This window comes from Bos indicus, chromosome 10 (genome assembly GCF_029378745.1).
Source record: "Bos indicus isolate NIAB-ARS_2022 breed Sahiwal x Tharparkar chromosome 10, NIAB-ARS_B.indTharparkar_mat_pri_1.0, whole genome shotgun sequence".
Lineage (NCBI taxonomy): Eukaryota > Metazoa > Chordata > Mammalia > Artiodactyla > Bovidae > Bos > Bos indicus.
In genome coordinates this window covers 66799619-66817327 of record NC_091769.1, presented here as the reverse complement: position 1 = coordinate 66817327, position 17709 = coordinate 66799619, and the positions used below count along the sequence as shown (strand labels likewise).

Below are 17709 nucleotides of genomic sequence, written 5' to 3'. Positions count from 1 at the left end.
ACCTCCCATGTACTACCCCTTCCTTCTCTATCTTACTTCAAGCACTATAATTTAGTTTACCTGTTTTTGAACTTTTATATAGGTGGAAGCATGCTGTGTATACTTTTATTTCTTATTTTATCACATTACATTGAAGATTCATTTTTGTATCCATACTTACTGGGAGGGATTGGGGACAGGAGGAGAAGGGGATGACAGAGGATGAGATGGCTGGATGGCATCACTGACTCGATGGACGTGAGTCTGGGTGAACTCCGGGAGTTGGTGATGGACAGGGAGGCCTGGAGTGCTGCAATTCGGGGGGTCGCAAAGAGTCGGACACGACTGAGCGACTGAGCTGAACTGAACTGATACTGCACTGTTGTGGCTATATAGTATTCTATTGCAAAAATATGCCATGATCTACTTACACGTTCTACTCTTAATGGACATTTAAGTTGTTCTCACGTTTTGGCCATTAGGAATATTGCTTATATGAATATTTTCATAACAGGTTCTCAATGTATATATGCAAATACGTTTCTGTTAGGAATGGAGTTTCTTGACCAAAAGGTCTGTGCTTCAACTTTGGTGGAAAATGTTAACAACTGTTCTATATGGTTATAGAACATATAGATTTACACTCTACCAGCAATGAATGAGGTCCCCCCTTGCTCCATATCCTTGCCAAAACATTATTAGCCATCCTGGTACGTGTATGGTGGCACTGAATTATGGTTTTAATTTATATTTTCCTGAAGACTAATGATATGGAGCACTTTTTTGTTTATTGCTACTTGGATATCCTCTTTGGGGAAAGCCCTTTCATATCCTTTCCCTACTTTTCTACTGGTTTGCCTTTATTTGTCTTGTTTATAGAAAATTCTTTATATGGTATGAATATTAGTCCTTTATTTGTATATATCTTTAGCTTCTCTATACCTTGCCTTTTCACATACGTAATGGTATCTTTAGATGAACAGGGTTCTTAATTTTAACATAAAATCTATTAATCTTTTCCTTTAAGGTTGATATTTTTGCTCTTTGACTTTTCATTACTGCTTTATATGAATTATGTCTTAACACTGCTGCTGCTGCTGCTACTGCTGCTAAGTCACGTCAGTCGTGTCCGACTCTGTGCGACCCCACAGATGGGCGCCCACCAGGCTCCCCCATCCCTGGGATTCTCCAGGCAAGAATACTGGAGTGGGTTGCCATTTCCTTCTCCAATGCATGAAAGTGAAAAGTGAAAGTAAAGTCGCTCAGTCATGTCCGACTCTTAGCGACCCCATGGACTACAGCCACCAGGCTCCTCCATCCATGGGAGTTTCCAGGCAAGAGTACTGGAGTGGGTTGCCAGTGCCTTCTCTGCTTAACACTGCTACACTTCTAAATTACAATCTCAGACATTTTCATATTCCTATCCCCTTAAAGGAGTCAGTAAAGCATAGCTAGAGTGGCCAGGGCTTAGTCAAGGCTCTGGGTCCTTATTTGACTTAGCCAGCCCTGTTCCCCTGATATCCTCATGCTTTGAGGGGAAAACAGGGGGTGAGGCGAGTAGAATTCACTGTGTGACAGGTGACATCATAGCCCAACCACATCTCTTGTCCTAAACATTATGCTTAATGTAGTCTAAGATCACGTCACCATACACACTGATGACATGTCGAGCTTTCAGCCTAGAATAATCCTCAACCTTTTCATATACATGACCTATGATGAATTTGCTCTTTTTGCACAAAAATTCCACAACTTCCACAGTTTAAACTTATTTGATGTGGGCCAATATTTCTGTCTTTAATGTATTACTCAAAGGTAACATGCAGAAATGATTTAGAATAAGGTTAAACACTGGAGACTGGCTATAGAACAATTCATAATTAGTGTTGACAATTGGTTCTGTCAAATGCTAGTATTTAGACCCAGTAATGTATGTGCCTCTGGCTACCATCCTTACATCTGGTCTTTTCCACATTTTTAGTCAAAAATCTGAATAAAGACATTGATGCCTGGTATCAAATCATGGCTGATATGATTTTAGAAGAAATAATGAAATATAAAACTGACAAATTTTATTTTCAATCAAATTGCAATAAAGACATTGATATGCGGTATCAGATCATAGCTGATATGATTTTAGAAGAAATAGTAAAATATAAAACTGACAAATTTTCTTTTCAATCAAATTGCATTTTTATCTTTTTCCATTCAAAGTCATTTTGACAACTCTTAATAATGGAATGCTAACTAAATAAATGTTTCTTAACATTCACTGCTTTCTCTTTTATATAAATCCAGCCCCCTCCTTTTTTTTTTTCCCATTAAGAGAACTTTCTAAAGAGAGAGAGGGAGAGAATTTTCTATTCTTTTTACTGTTACAATTTCATACTTAATCCTCCTGGAATTTTCAATAATTCCGGTTTTTCCCATTTCTAAAGTGTTTGCTGCACTTTTACTGCTTAAACTTCCAGCACAGTGGTGACCTGGGGACTTCCAATTCAATCCATGCTTTTTCATAGGGCCCATCCACTGTCTTACTCTGTACACACTTCCTAAGCTTCCTGTCAGCTGCTGAATCAGTAGAACTGACCTCCTTTTCTTGCTGGAGTCTCACAGAGTCCCTCATGAATAAAAGTTACTTTGAGGCGAAAGTTTCAAGTTCCGAAAGTAAACACATTTATCACCCCTTCAGACTTGAGTGCTAAAGCCAGTTAGAAAATGCGCAGGCAGCTGTTAATCTGGGGGTGAGGGCGCTTCTCTTCTGTGACATCTTGCACATTGGCCTCACTTGGCTAGCTGGATACTGACGCTGGGTCAGGATATATCAATAAAAAACTTTCATGGGGAAATCCTTGGAGAGGAGGAGCGTTGTTTCTGAGCAAATTTGAGTCAAGGGATTCAATCTCTAAAATTCTGTGCCTTTAACTGTAAAAAGAAAGGTTAGAATAAGTTATCTTAAGGCCCTATTAAGGTCTGAAATGCCATTTCTAAAAGTTTTTTCTTCTAAATTGTTCCAAGAAATCTATTCCCAGCAGAAGTGTCCCATATCTTGTACCCTAAGCAAATACAAAATAATGTTATATTCTTTTCCTAAGAGGGCTTCCGAGATGGCTCAATGGGTAAAGAATCCACCGGCAATGCAGGAGACACAGGTTTGATCCCTGGGTTGGGAAGATCCCTTGGAGGAGGGCATAGCAACTCACTCCAGTATTCTTGCCTGAAGAATCCCATGGACAGAGGAACCTGGCGGGCTACAGTCCATGGGGTAGTATGATTGAAGCGACTGTACATGTACCTCATCACCAACCTCATCACACACACACAACCTGCTGCATTCGACAAGTGAGATGAGAAATAGTCAAGGTCAGTGTCTCAGGCAGGCTTGGCAGGAGACAGAAAACCACATCAACATTTTAGCAAAGAATTTAACATAAAGAACTATTAACCAAGTACTGGAGGACAGTCAAGGCAAGAAGGAGACACTAAGGTATCCCAGCAAGAAGCAGTTATCCTTCCTAAGGCTAAGGAAACAAAAGGAAGCGTGGGGATTACTACAGCTAGAAGCTGGGAGCAGGAATCCCCCAGAGCTGGATCCAGACCTCTGTAGTAGGACTGCTGGCCAGCTGGTACTGATATTTCTGAAGGAGTGCAATAAGCCTGATTCTTGGTGTGAGGAAAAGTTGAAAACTAAAATAAACTGCTGCTTCACAGGCCAGGGTGATGCCAGTACTGCAGGAATGTAGACCAGGAAAAGGAAGCAAATGGTTAACAGGAAGTCCCTTCCTCCTTTACCAGCCTTTCAGACTCTAGGATGAGATGGTTGGATGGCATTACCAACTCGATAGACATAAGTTTGAGCAAGCTCTGAGAGTTGGTGATGGACAGGGAAGCCTAGCGTGCTGCAGTCCACAGGGTCTCAAAGAGTCGGATACAACTGAGCAACTGAACTGAACCGGCAGAGCCTAACAGGGAGCAAACTAGCATAAGAGAAATAGCTTTGCAAAGTCCCAGCTCCAGAATCAAAAGCAGAGTACAGATAGCGTGTCTGCTGCTGAGAGACAAGAGACTTTGAGAAGACCAAATGAAGACTCACAGTACCCTTGGGGCAGTACTCAGGAGACAGAGACTTTCCTCAAGAGGACCTGACCTCACTATCAAGCAGGGGCTCCAGCTCTATGGATTGACTTAGATTTGAAAAGTAGGCCAAAGGTCATAACTCCCCATAAAGGTCATAACTCCCCAATATGACACTATGACAAGTCAGGTTTCTAGTTCCAGCCTGGAGTTTCTCCTTCTGTGTACTTGATGTAGGACTTAGGAGGCCACCTATCTATTTTATTCCTATGGATACGCTAATCCATTCAGTTCAGTCCAGTCGCTCAGTTGTGTCCGACCCTTTGCGACCCCATGAATCGCAGCACGCCAGGCCTCCCTGTCCATCACCAACTCCCGGAGTACACTCAGACTCACGTCCATCGGGTCAGTGATGCCATCCAGCCATCTCATCCTCTGTCGTCCCCTTCTTCTCCTGCCCCCAATCCCTCCCAGCATCAGAGTCTTTTCCAATGAGTCAACTCTTCGCATGAGGTGGCCAAAGTACTGGAGTTTCAGCTTCAGCATCATTCCCTCCAAAGAAATCCCAGGGCTGATCTCCTTCAGAATGGACTGGTTGGATCTCCTTGCAGTCCAAGGGACTCTCAAGAGTCTTCTCCAATACCACACTTCAAAAGCATCAATTCTTCGGCGTTCAGCCTTCTTCACAGTCCAACTCTCACATCCATACATGACCACAGGAAAAACCATAGCCTTGACTAGATGAACCTTTGTTGGCAAAGTAATGTCTCTGCTTTTGAACATGCTATCTAGGTTGGTCATAACTTTCCTTCCAAGGAGGAAGCGTCTTTTAATTTCATGGCTGCAGTCACCATCTGCAGTGATTTTGGAGCCCAGAAAAATAAAGTCTGACACTGCTTCCACTGTTTCCCCATCTATTTCCCATGAAGTGATGAGACCGGATGCCATGATCTTAGTTTTCTGAACGTTGAGCTTTAAGCCAACTTTTTCACTCTCCACTTTCACTTTCATCAAGAGGCTTTTGAGTTCCTCTTCACTTTCTGCCATAAGGGTGGTGTCATCTGCATATCTGAGGTTATTGATATTTCTCCCGGCAATCTTGACTCCAACTGTGTTTCTTCCAGTCCAGCATTTCTCATGATGTACTCTGCATAGAAGTTAAATAAGCAGGGTGACAATATACAGCCTTGACGAACTCCTTTTCCTATTTGGAACCAGTCTGTTGTTCCATGTCCAGTTCTAACTGTTGCTTCCTGACCTGCATACAGATTTCTCAAGAGGCAGATCCGGTGGTCTGGTATTCCCATCTCTTTCAGAATTTTCCACAGTTTATTGTGATCCACACAGTCAAAGGCTTTGGCATAGTCAATAAAGCAGAAATAGATGTTTTTCTGGAACTCTCTTGCTTTTTCCATGAGCCAGCGGATGTTGGCAATTTGATCTCTGGTTCCTCTGCCTTTTCTAAAACCAGCTTGAACATCAGGAAGTTCACGGTTCACGTATTGCTGAAGCCTGGCTTGGAGAATTTTGAGCATTACTTTACTAGCGTGTGAGATGAGTGCAATTGTGCGGTAGTTTGAGCATTCTTTGGCATTGCCTTTCTTTGGGATTGGAATGAACACTGACCTTTTCCAGTCCTGTGGCCACTTCTGAGTTTTCCAAAGATCCTTGTGGGCCAAATCATTCTCTGCATTGTCCTCCACTGCCCATTAAGGGACAGAAGTCCACGTTGACTCCTGTGGTTATGTGTTGTCACTTCACTTCAGATCAGGAGGTCCACCCGAATGGCAGCATCTCCCACATCATAAAAGCCCTACAGTGGACAGGCACCAGAGATGTTTAAGGCTACCAGTCTCTCCTTAGCGCCTTTGTGAAATGTGTCTTCTAGGCCATGCTGAAGGATGCAGTAAGAGGATAGGTGTGCAGGTGGCACATAATAAATCCAGTCCAATATTCCTATCTTCCTAAGCCTTCAGATTTCCTCTTCATTATGCCAGGAAAGTTCTAGCATCTCAACTTTTCTAAATATGCTGCTGCTGCTGCTGCTAAGTCGCTTCAGTCGTGCCCGACTCTGTATACAGGGCAGCTCTTAGTCCAAGTTTCAGTCAACCATATACAAGTTAACACTTAAAAGTCAGAATTTTTTAAGAATACATCCAGATCAATAAATGTAATTTGATCCATTGTTACATTCTATCCTCCTTGGCCTAATATATTTACATTTCATTCCCACACATACTTCCCAAATTCTCATGGATACAAACTAGCCAACTTTTGTTATTCTTTTAGAGGCTTGGTTCTTTCTAACTAGGTCAGGTTTTTGTCCCTGTTCTGTGAAACATGAAGAGATCTGGGCCTAGCGACAAATGGTTACAGAGGTAGGTTTTGAGTATAGACACTGTTTGCAAAGCAGCTGCCGTAGGAGAGGTATTACAGGACCTACAAGCAAGAGAAGGCTAGTTTTCTCAGACATGGAAAGCAAGCTGCTTCCATCAACGAGAGAGGCACACAGAGAGTGACTGGGGTTTCAAGATTCTCAGCTCTATCTAAGTGCATTTAGATGTTGCCATTGCAAGTTTCAGGGCTCTGACTCTTTCCTAGTCGTTGTCCTAAACAGGACATTGGCACGGCTATGCAATTCTAATACCAGCACAATTAAAACTGTGAAGCTTTGCGGCTACATGAAGTAAAGAGCTTTAGCATCATAAAAACTGATTCTCTGACTAAGACTTGATCTGAGTGTTTAAAGACAGGAACATGTCATTTCCTTTCTGTAAGTGTTCCAGTGGCCCCACGAGCAACCTTTCCATCCTTCCCCCAGTCTCTGCAGTATCACTGCTCCCATAATGGTCATGTACCTCAGCCACTTGGTCCCCCAAGGCACTTAGCTTCAGAAATCATTAATCACAAGCAAAAAAGGCAGTAAGCTGATTAATCATGATGCCAATCCATACCATGGATTACTAGAATCTTATTTCCCATTGGCAGGGAGCTGAAGAAATGACCAAATCCAAATCCCATCCTTAAAGGATTTCCCCCCAGATCCCATTCTGAGTAACAAATTCTTAATCAATATATTAATATTTATCAGTCTAGTCAAGAAACCAAAGCCACATCAGCATTTTAACAGATAATTTAATATAAAAATTTGTTAGCCAGATGTTGAAGAACTGAAAAGGCAAAAGGGAGACGCTGAGTATCACAGAATTAGTTACAGTGGGAAGCAACTATCACTCCCAGGACACAGAACAGAGCAAAGAGGATTCCTACTGCTTAGAGATTTGGAGGAAAGACCTCCGAGCAGCTGGGACTCAGATCTGAGGAAGGTGTACTGAAATCTTTGGAGGGGTATAATGAGGCTGCTACTGCTACTGCTACTGCTAAGTCACTTCAGTCGTGTCCGACTCTGTGCGACCCCATAGACGGCAGCCCACCAGGCTCCCCTGTCCCTGGGATTCTCCAGGCAAGAACACTGGAGTGGGTTGCCATTTCCTTCTCCAATGCATGGAAGTGAAAAGTGAAAGTGAAGTCGCTCAGTCGTGTCCGACTCTTCTCGACCCCATGGAATGCAGCCTATCAGGCTCCTCCATCCATGGGATTTTCCAGGCAGGAGTACTGGAGTGGGGTGCCATTGCCTTCTCCGATAATGAGGCTAGGAAATGGCAACCCACTCCAGTGTTCTTGCCTGGAGAATCCCAGGGACCGGGGAGCCTGGCGGGCTGCAGTCTATGGGGTCGCACAGAGTCGGACACGACTGAAGTGACTTAGCAGCAGCAGCAGCAGCAACAATGAGGCTCGTTCTAAGAGCGGAGAAAACTATAAACTGTGACCCACTGTTAAGGCCAGAGGGAGGCACAAGGGCTGTGGTGAGACAGAGGAGGAAAATAATCAAGCAGGAAGCAGCAAGTCCTTCTGTCCTCCTCTAACCTTCTACTCCCTTCCCCTACTGGCAAAGCCTCATGGAAGCAGTGAGCTAGCAAAGAAGAAAGGTCTTTAGAGGTTCTGCCCCACAGTCACCAAGCAAAGTACAGAAGGATAATAGCTTAATAATATGCAGTCAAGAGGAAGCAGAGCACAACTGCAGAGTCAGGGTCACGAATTACCTGAAACTATTTAAGGATGTATATGGCACCCTGGCCTCCTTTCTGCACACTGCCTGGCAAAATAGCTAGAGCTTGATAAATCTGAGTATTAGAGCTCACAGAAACCATCATGTAGTTAAATAGAAATTCAGTACTTTCAGTTGTGTTATTCTTTGCTACTGGTACTGGGATTCCAACAGTCAGGTGCTCCTGTTCTTTCTCTACTCCCACACAGTGCAAAAGACGGGGAAAGGAACTAAGCAATGGGACAGAAATGCAAAGCAGTACTGAGGTAAGAACCATGACAGAGAAGACAGATGACCAATAGGAATTATATTGGGGGAGCTTAAAGACAATGACAAGCACAGTGAAAAAGCATAGTGGATTAATGCATTTGCCTTCTGCCTGGGGGTACTATTAGAAAATTACTTTGAGGAGCTCTAGATGACCTTCACTGTGAACACTAGTTTAAAATAATAATAATAAGGTTATCTACATGGGCAAAGCTAACCCATATGGAGAGAATGGCTGGATTAAGCTTAAGATGACTGTTACGGCCAAATCAGGATGGAAGTGACTGGCACTTATATAGTTTTGTGGCCTCAGCCATGCTTAATTCAGACTTCTCGAAGTTCTACAACTATCTGGGCCTCCATCCTTGTAAAGAAAGTGAAAGTGAAGTCGCTCAGTCGTGTCCAACTCTTTGCAACCCCATGGACTGTAGCCTACCAGGCTTCTCTGTCCATGGGATTCTCCAGGCAAGAATACTGGAGTGGGTTACCATTTCCTTCTCCAGGGGATCTTCCCGACCCAGGGATTGAACCCGGGTCTCCTGCATTGCAGGCAGACACTTTAACCTCTGAGCCACCAGGGAAAAGTCATACTTAAATGGAGTGTTTGGATAATCATTAACTTTTCAAACCAAATCTCAAATTTGGCAGAGCCAGGATTTGAACCTGTCTGACTCCAAAGTCTGTCTCTTCACCATCCCAGCACGAGGTTCTGAACTACCCTTCACTCACAAATACCACCATCACTATCAATAGGTCTTTACTTGTTTTCCTCCTCCCATTACTAAAGATAGACATCCACAATCTCTAATTAGTTGAATCAGGCCAACTGAAAATTAATTTTAAAATTATTAGGCTGATTGAAAATTAAAATTTAAGGATATTATGCAATTATCAACTGGTTACTTATTTTCCTTAATGGAGGAAAATTATACTCTTGAAGACAGCAACAGTATAGCCAATAAAAATCTCGTGTTTAGACATCACTTCTCACTTAGACAACATCTTCCTAAATCCAATTACAAACTTTCTTGAAATGAACAACAGCAAGAAATTCTGATGTGTCAAGAATATCAAATTGTGTAAAATTGGTCCTATTCTTCCCCCACCAACCAAGAAAGAATTTTATAATCAACTCCTGACAGCATGGAAAGCAGTGTGAAAATGTTAAAAACTTTACTTAGTTCCTAAAGATGGCATATTTTCAGAAATTGACAAGAGTTTGTGTTCTTTCTTTAAAGTAATCACATGTGCGTGCTCCGTTGCTCAGTGGTATCCGACTCTTTGTAACCTCACAGACTGTAGCCCCCCAAGCTCCTCTGTCCATGGGAGTTTTCAGGCAAGAATACTGGTGTGGGTTGCCATTTCTTCCACCAGGGGATCTCCCATTCCAGGGGATCTTCCTCCCAGATCTCCCACATCTCCTGCATTTCCTGCACTGGCAGGTGGATTCTTACCACTGAGCCACCTGGGAAGCCCAAAGTAATCACATATACATGCTCAAAGGGTATTTTATTTTATTTTATTTTTTTTTAATTTTTTTTTTCAAAGGGTATTTTAAAACTCATATTACACAGCCTGCTCTATTCACTAGCATGTCTCCTCCGACCCTCTGCTCATGTAATCTCTGAAATGCCTTCTGTTCTCTACTATACACGTTTAGCTCCATTTCTTTTTCAAAATACTCACTCTTCAAAATCCAGCTCCTGTCTCTCTTCTCAAAGGATGGGCCTGTAAGATGGTTTCAGCTAGCTGTATTATAAGACACAGTGGCATCTCTTCGAGAGAGAAATTTTAGAATTTCTGAGCTAGAATGGCTCACGGATGAGCTAACAGTCTACTCTCCTAGTCTCCAATAGGTGAAGTGCCCTTATGCCTTACTGTAACTTATCTCTGAGGTCTCTTCCAGCTCTAAAATTATGTCTTTATAGTTTCAGCATTCAAAAGGTGTGGAATGTGTGTAGAAATCATTACATTCTCAAACGGCACAGAGTTCAGTTATAAATTACACTCGAAGATCTCACGGCAAATGCTCAGTTCATGTCAGAAGAGCAACGAACAACTGGGTCTACTGTCCACGTCTGAGCACTGTACCGCAGATGACGGGCTCACTCCGGGCACACAGTAGGCCCCAAATCCGGACAGAAGCCTGTTGGACAGCCTCTCTATCCTCACACCAAGACCAAGCCCTTACTGGCTACTTTATCACCTAGAAACAAAGCTGAGTAAAATACCTCAATCCTGCACCATCCCCAGATACCCGCAGCGACGGGGATCGGACGATGATGCAGGGCAGTGGTGCGGGTGCGGTGTCCACCTAGTTTTCCTCCTGAGCCGGTGGGAGCCCTGAGCACCGGCTCTCCTACAGCCCCAGTCCAGCAGTCACCCTGCAGCCCGCCGCTACTCATCTCCCTGGCTGTCCGCCCCGACGCCACTTGCCCTTAGCCCTGGGGATTCTTACCATCCCAACACCAGGCCGGTGGTCACGATGAAGCAGGTAAAGACCACCGCGATGTAAAAAAGCGGCGAGTACTCATAGAGCGTTACGAGAAACACCGCAGCCATCAGGATCTCCTAAGCTGAGCCGGGCTCCTGCCGGCCAGCCCAGCCTAGCCCAGCCGGGCCCTCTCCGCCAGCGTAAAAGTCACTACGGTGCCCCAGAGCGGACAAACTTTGTAGATCCGCACTAGCCTAGCGCTCCAGCAGGCTAGAGATAAGGGTAGCCTCATCGGGAGCGGGAGCCTGCGTGCCAATCACGAGGTCGCCTGCAGGGCTCGCCCCGCCCCTCCCGCTCCAGTGCCGAGTTACTGGCTTCGCCGAGGGGCGGGGCCCAGGCTCGCCCCGCCCCCGGATCCCGGATTTGGTATCCAGCGGGCGTGTTCTTTGGCTGTTTGTCCTAGTGGTCCACGGTTTTCTGCGGCAAAGTCTGAAGAGATATTGGTGCCGACTCCGTCCAAGACTCAGGTAGGGTGTTCTGATGCCAGAGAGAGGAGACTCAGCCCGAAATCCACGTCACAGAGCCTAAATCTTGAGATCCTGCCTATTACATCTGAGAGATATGGCAGGAAGAGGAGAACCGGCATTTTAAGTTCTACAAAGTAAAATAACCCCACACCAACTCTTGTTTTCTGTCCACAAAACTTACAAATAGGCACTGTACAAAACACAGAAGAGGCTCACAAGCACTTTTTAGGCGCCTTGTTAGCCTTTTCAAGTTGGATTTAATGCTAGAGGCAAATTAGCATTGGATGTCAAGATTCTGAGAAATAAATCAACTGTTTTCCCATATGCTTTTCTTCTTTTTTTCGTCCCCCTCTACCCTTCAAATTAGAATTAGATACTTGAAAAAAAAAAGAATTAAACATTTGCATTTTTTGTATTAATTTTCACTTTAATAATAATTTAAAATATATATTATGTGTGCATATGTGATACACACACACACACATATATACTAGAGACCTCTTCAAGAAAATTAGAGATACCAAAGGAACATTTCATGCAAAGATGGGCTCAATAAAGGACAGAAATGGTACGGACCTAATGGAAGCAGAAGATATTAAGAAAAGATGGCAAGAATACACAGAAGAACTATACAAAAAAGATCTTCATGACCCAGATAATCATGATGGTGTGATCACTCACCTAGAGCCAGACATCCTGGAATGCAAAGTCAAATGGGCCTTAGGAAGCATTACTACGAACAAAGCTAGTGGAGGTGATGGAATTCCAGTTCAGCTATTTCAAATCCTAAAAGATGATGCTGTGCAAGTGCTGCATTCAATATGCTAGAAAATTTGGAAAACTCAGCAGTGGCCACAGGACTAGAAAAGATCAGTTTTCATTCCAATCCCAAAGAAAGGTGATGCCAACTAATGCTCACTACGGCACAATTGCACTCATCTCACATGCTCAAAATTCTCCAAGCCAGGCTTCAACAGTACATGAACCGTGAACTTCCAGATGTTCAAGCTGGATTTAGAAAAGGCAGAGGAACCAGATTAAATTGCCAACATCCGCTGGATCGTCAAAAAGGCAAGAGAGTTACAGAAAAGCATCTACTTCTGCATTATTGACTATGCCAAAGCCATTGACTATGCAGACCACAACAAACTCTGGAAAATTCTTAAACAGATGGGAATACCAGACCACCTGACTTGCCTCTTGAGAAATCTGTATACAGGTCAGGAAGCAACAGTTACAACTGGACATGGAACAACAGACTGGTTCCAAATAGCAAAAGGAGTATGTCAAGGCTGTATATTGTCACCCTGCTTATTTAACTTCTATGCAGAGTACATCATGAGAAACGCTGGGCTGGAGGAAGCACAAGCTGGAATCAAGATTGCCAGGAGAATTATCAATAACCTCAGATATGCAGATGACACCACCCTTATGGCAAAAAGCGAAGAAGAAATAAAGAGCCTCTTGATGAAAGTGAAAGAAGAGAGTGAAAAAGTTGGCTTAAAACTCAACATTCAGAAAACTAAGATCATGGCATCTGGTCCCATCACTTCACAACAAATAGATGGGGAAACAGTGGAAACAGTGACAGACTTTATTTTTTGGGCTCCAAAATCACTGCAGATGGTGACCACAGCCATGAAATTGAAAGACTCTTACTCCTTGGAAGAAAAGTTATGACCAACCAAGATGGCATATTAAAAAGCAGAGATATTACTTTGCTAACAAAGGTCCGTCTAGTTAAAGCTATGGTTTTTCCAGTAGTCGGGTATGGATGTGAGAGCTGGACTATAAAGAAAGCTGAGTGCCAAAGAATTAATGCTTTTGAACTGTGGTGTTGGAGAAGACTCTTGAGAGTCCCTTGGACTGCAAGGAGATCCAACCAGTCCATCCTAAAGGAAATGAGTCCTCAATATTCATTGGAAGGACTGATGCTGAAGCTGAAACTCCAGTAACTTTGGCCACCTGATGAGAAGAACTGACCGTTGGAAAAGACCCTGATGCTGGGAAAGATTGAAAGCAGGAGGAGAAGGGGACGACAGAGGATGAGATGGTTGGATGGCATCACCGACTCAAGGGACATGAGTTTGAGTAAACTTCAGGAGTTGGCAATGGACAGGGAGGCCTGGTGTGCTGCAGTCCATGGGGGTCACAAAGAGTCGGACATGACTGAGCGACTGAACTGATTGATTGATACATACATACATATATACCTTGAACAGTGCAGGTTTGGATCGAGCACATTTGGACTGCACAAAGTCCACTTACAGGTGAATATTTTTCAATAGTAAATACTACAGTACTACATGGGGAAGGAAATAGCAACCCACTCCAGTATTCTTGCCTGGGAAATCCTATGGATAGAGAAGCCTGGCGGGCTACAGTTCATGGGGTGGCAAAGAGCAGGACAAGGCTGAGTGACTGAGCACACACACACAGTACTACATGGCCTGTGGTTGGTTGAGTCAGTGGTTGCGGAAGTACCACAGATTCCAACTAAAGTTATACTGGTTGCTTCTCAAAACTCATTCACTGATATCTCATTGGTTTGCTGGTAAGGCCACCTACCTACCATAGGTAAGAGAAAGGCAGGCAGTCTTTGATTCTGAGCAGCAGTATTCACTGCTACAGATGGGGGTTTGCTATCATGGAAGAAAGGGACAAAGGACCTAGAGATAGATAACTTGTTATGCCTCCACACTCCCATATCACCAATAAAATTACTGCAGGAGGAAGATGAGCTAAATTTGTCCTGTGGTTTCACCTATCCCTTGGTGAAGGACCATGTATTGTTTGTGCTCTGGAGTAGTGTTGTGTGAGAAGCTTGGTTTAACAACATAATTTTTAATGACTGCATATATGACTTGTGCAAATTTATGGTTTATTTAATCAACCCTCAATTGTTGGGCTTTTTACTATTACAAACAACACAGGAATGACATTCTTAAAGCTAAATCATTTCCTCGGGATAAATTTCTAGAGGTGGAACTTTTGGTTCAAAAATGTATGTATCTTAAACCTTCGAAGAAACACCATTCTCCAGAAATGTACCAATTTATGCTCCCTCTCTTTTGTCCTCAGTTTTGTCACCATTTCACATTGTCACTTAACAAGATCTTGGCTAATGTGAATGGCAGTTTTATTGAAATAAACAGTGAAGAATTTCCATAATGAAAACAAAAATGTAAGGAATTCCAAGTTAAACTTATATATTAAACATATGCCTATAAGGCTGCTCTCTCCCAAAACTCCACTAAAATTACATCAAAGGGATTTTTAAAATAAATCAACAAAAACGAGAAGAACAGGAAATAAAATAACAGCAGCAACATACTGAGAGATGGAAAACAGATGAACAAGGATAATTCACTAGCCATGCTATTAAAGCTAAATCCCAAACCAGCAGTGGAGAAAACAGACTCAATCTGACTCACACAGAAGAAGTCCCTGAAAAAAAACAACAGGAACTAACACAAATGTAACTCAAGCCTTTATTTCCCACTTGGATAATTACAAAAACTGTTGAAATTTGTAACTTTATTTCCAACATAAATTCTTTCTAGTACATTCTACACAGTGCTAGAAAAAAATGATTTCTTAAAACACACTATATATTTTTAAACACATCTCTTATTTCATTCCACTGGTGAAAATTCTTGGTTGCCAAGCTATATGTCCTTGAGAATGAAGTCCCAAGTTCCTTATTTGGCAAACTCACCTCTCCATGACCCAAGTCCCACTTACGTCTTACTATTCATTCAGAAAAAGTTAAAGGTCAGATATGTGTCAGACACTGTAGAAGGCATTCAGTTCAGTTCAGTCACTCAGTCATGTCTGACTCTTTGTGACCCTCATGGACTGCAGCACACCAGGCCTCCCTGTCCATCGCCAATTCCTGAAGTTTACTCAAACTCATGTCCCTGGAGTCGGTGATGCCATCCAACCATCTCATCCTCTGTTGTCCCCTTCTCCTCCTGCCTTCAATCTTTCCCAGCATCAGGGTCTTTTCCAACGGTCAATTCTTCTCATCAGGTGGCCAAAGTTACTGGAGTTTCAGCTTCAGCATCAGTCCTTCCAATGAATATTGAGGACTCATTTCCTTTAGGATGGACTGGTTGGATCTCCTTGCAGTCCAAGGGACTCTCAAGAGTCTTCTCCAACACCACAGTTCAAAAGCATTAATTCTTTGGCGCTCAGCTTTCTTTATAGTCCAACTCTCACATCCATACCTGACTACTGGAAAAACCATAGCTTTAACTAGACGGACCTTTGTTAGCAAAGTAATATCTCTGCTTTTTAATATGCCATCTTGGTTGGTCATAACTTTTCTTCCAAGGAGTAAGAGTCTTTCAATTTCATGGCTGTGGTCACCATCTGCAGTGATTTTGGAGCCCAAAAAATAAAGTCTGTCACTGTTTCCACTGTTTCCCCATCTATTTGTTGTGAAGTGATGGGACCAGATGCCATGATCTTAGTTTTCTGAATGTTGAGTTTTAAGCCAACTTTTTCACTCTCTTCTTTCACTTTCATCAAGAGGCTCTGTAATTCTTCTTCGCTTTCTGCCATAAGGGCGGTGTTATCTGCATATCTGAGGTTATTGATAATTCTCCTGGCAATCTTGATTCCAGCTTGTGCTTCCTCCAGCCCAGCGTTTCTCATCATGTACTCAGGGTGACAATATATAGGCTTGACGTACTCCTTTCGCTATTTGGAACCAGTCTGTTGTTCCATGTCCAGTTGTAACTGTTGCTTCCTGACCTGTATACAGATTTCTCAAGAGGCAAGTCAGGTGGTCTGGTATTCCCATCTGTTTAAGAATTTTCCAGAGTTTGTTGTGGTCTGCATAGTCAAAGGCTTTGGCATAGTCAATAATGCAGAAGTAGATGCTTTTCTGGAACTCTCTTGCTTTTTTGATGATGCAGCAGATGTTGGCAATTTGATCTCTGGTTCCTCTGCCTTTTCTAAATCCAGCTTGAACATCTTAGTGATACAGTAATAAGCAAAAGGTGACATATCTCTTTTCTCATGGAGTGTATCATCTGATGGAAAAGACAAACATTAACAGAAGAATATTGAGCAACATATAAAGGCAAAAATTATGATATAATAAGAGTGCTCAGTTATGTCCAATTCTTTGCTATCCCAGGGACTGTAGCCGCCAGGTTCCTCTGTCCATAGGATTCCCAGGCAAGAATACTGGAGTGGGTTGCCATTTCCTTCTCCAGGGTTTCTTCCCAACTCAGGGATGGAGCCTGCATCTTTTGTGTCTCCTGCATTGGTAGGCAGATTCTCTACCACCAGCACCACCTGGGAAAATTATGATAAGTGCTATTAAAAATAAGTACATTGAGCTGTGAGAGCATGTAACTCGGAAGTGGGGAAATAAAAGGATGATCAGGGAAGGATTCCTTCAAGAACAGATGACTGATGTGAGAGCTGATGGGGAGAAGTTTACCAGGCCAAGGGACAGGAAGGGAGATAGAGTATTTACAACAGAGGCTACAGTATGTGCAAAGGCCCTGAGGTGGGAAAGCATAGCATACCTAAGAAAATGAAAGGCCAGTATGATTAAAGCATGGAGAGGGAGGAGGAAGTTGCTATGAGATGAAAATGGAGATATAGGGCTCAGATCATACAGAAGTTTTGCCATTTTAGCTACTCAGCTAAACTAAGAGTAATGAGAAGCCCTGATATGATTGAGAAATAGAGTTTTACAGACTGAAATGTCTCCCTTCAAAAAAAAGAAAAGAATTTTATATTGAAGGCTTAACCCCACAATGTGACTATATTTGGAGATAAGGCCTTTAAGAAAGTAATGAAGGTTAAGTGAAGTCATAAGGGTGCAACCCTAATCTAATAGGACTTGTGTATTTATTATAAAAAGATAAATGACTAGACACCAGAGATAGCTGTGTGCACAGAGAAAAGGCCATACGAGGACACAGGGAGAAAGCCGCTTTCTAAAAACCAAGTGAGAGAATTCTCTCCAAAATGGCTGCTGGCACCTTGATCTTGGACTTCTAGACTCTAGAACCATGAGAAAATTAATTTCTTTGGTTTTAGTCAGTCTGTGGTATTCTATTATGGCAGCCCAGGCAGACTAATACAGGGAGTAATATTCTATGTGCATTTTGAACCAATCAGTTTAGCTATTGTGTAGAAAATTCATTGGAAGGAAGGTGGGATGGATATAACTGAATATGGAGGTACCAATTAATAGATTCTTTCAAAAGTCTAGACAAGAAATGTTGGTAACTCTGATTAGGAAAGTGATGAGGACTTGCAGGGAAGTGGATTATCAGTTAGAAGGGATTTCAACT

General features: G+C 42.8%; 1 protein-coding gene across 1 annotated transcript in view; it reads right to left on the bottom strand.

Moving 5' to 3' along the window:
• Positions 1-11099, bottom strand: part of CGRRF1 (cell growth regulator with ring finger domain 1) — a 28215-nt gene extending 17116 nt beyond the window's left edge. The window contains exon 1 of the mRNA XM_019968948.2: positions 10887-11099. Coding sequence (XP_019824507.1) covers positions 10887-10990 — 104 coding nt within the window. The 5' untranslated portion in view covers positions 10991-11099. The remainder of the gene's footprint in view (positions 1-10886) is intronic.
• Between the last annotated feature and the right edge of the window lie 6610 nt (positions 11100-17709).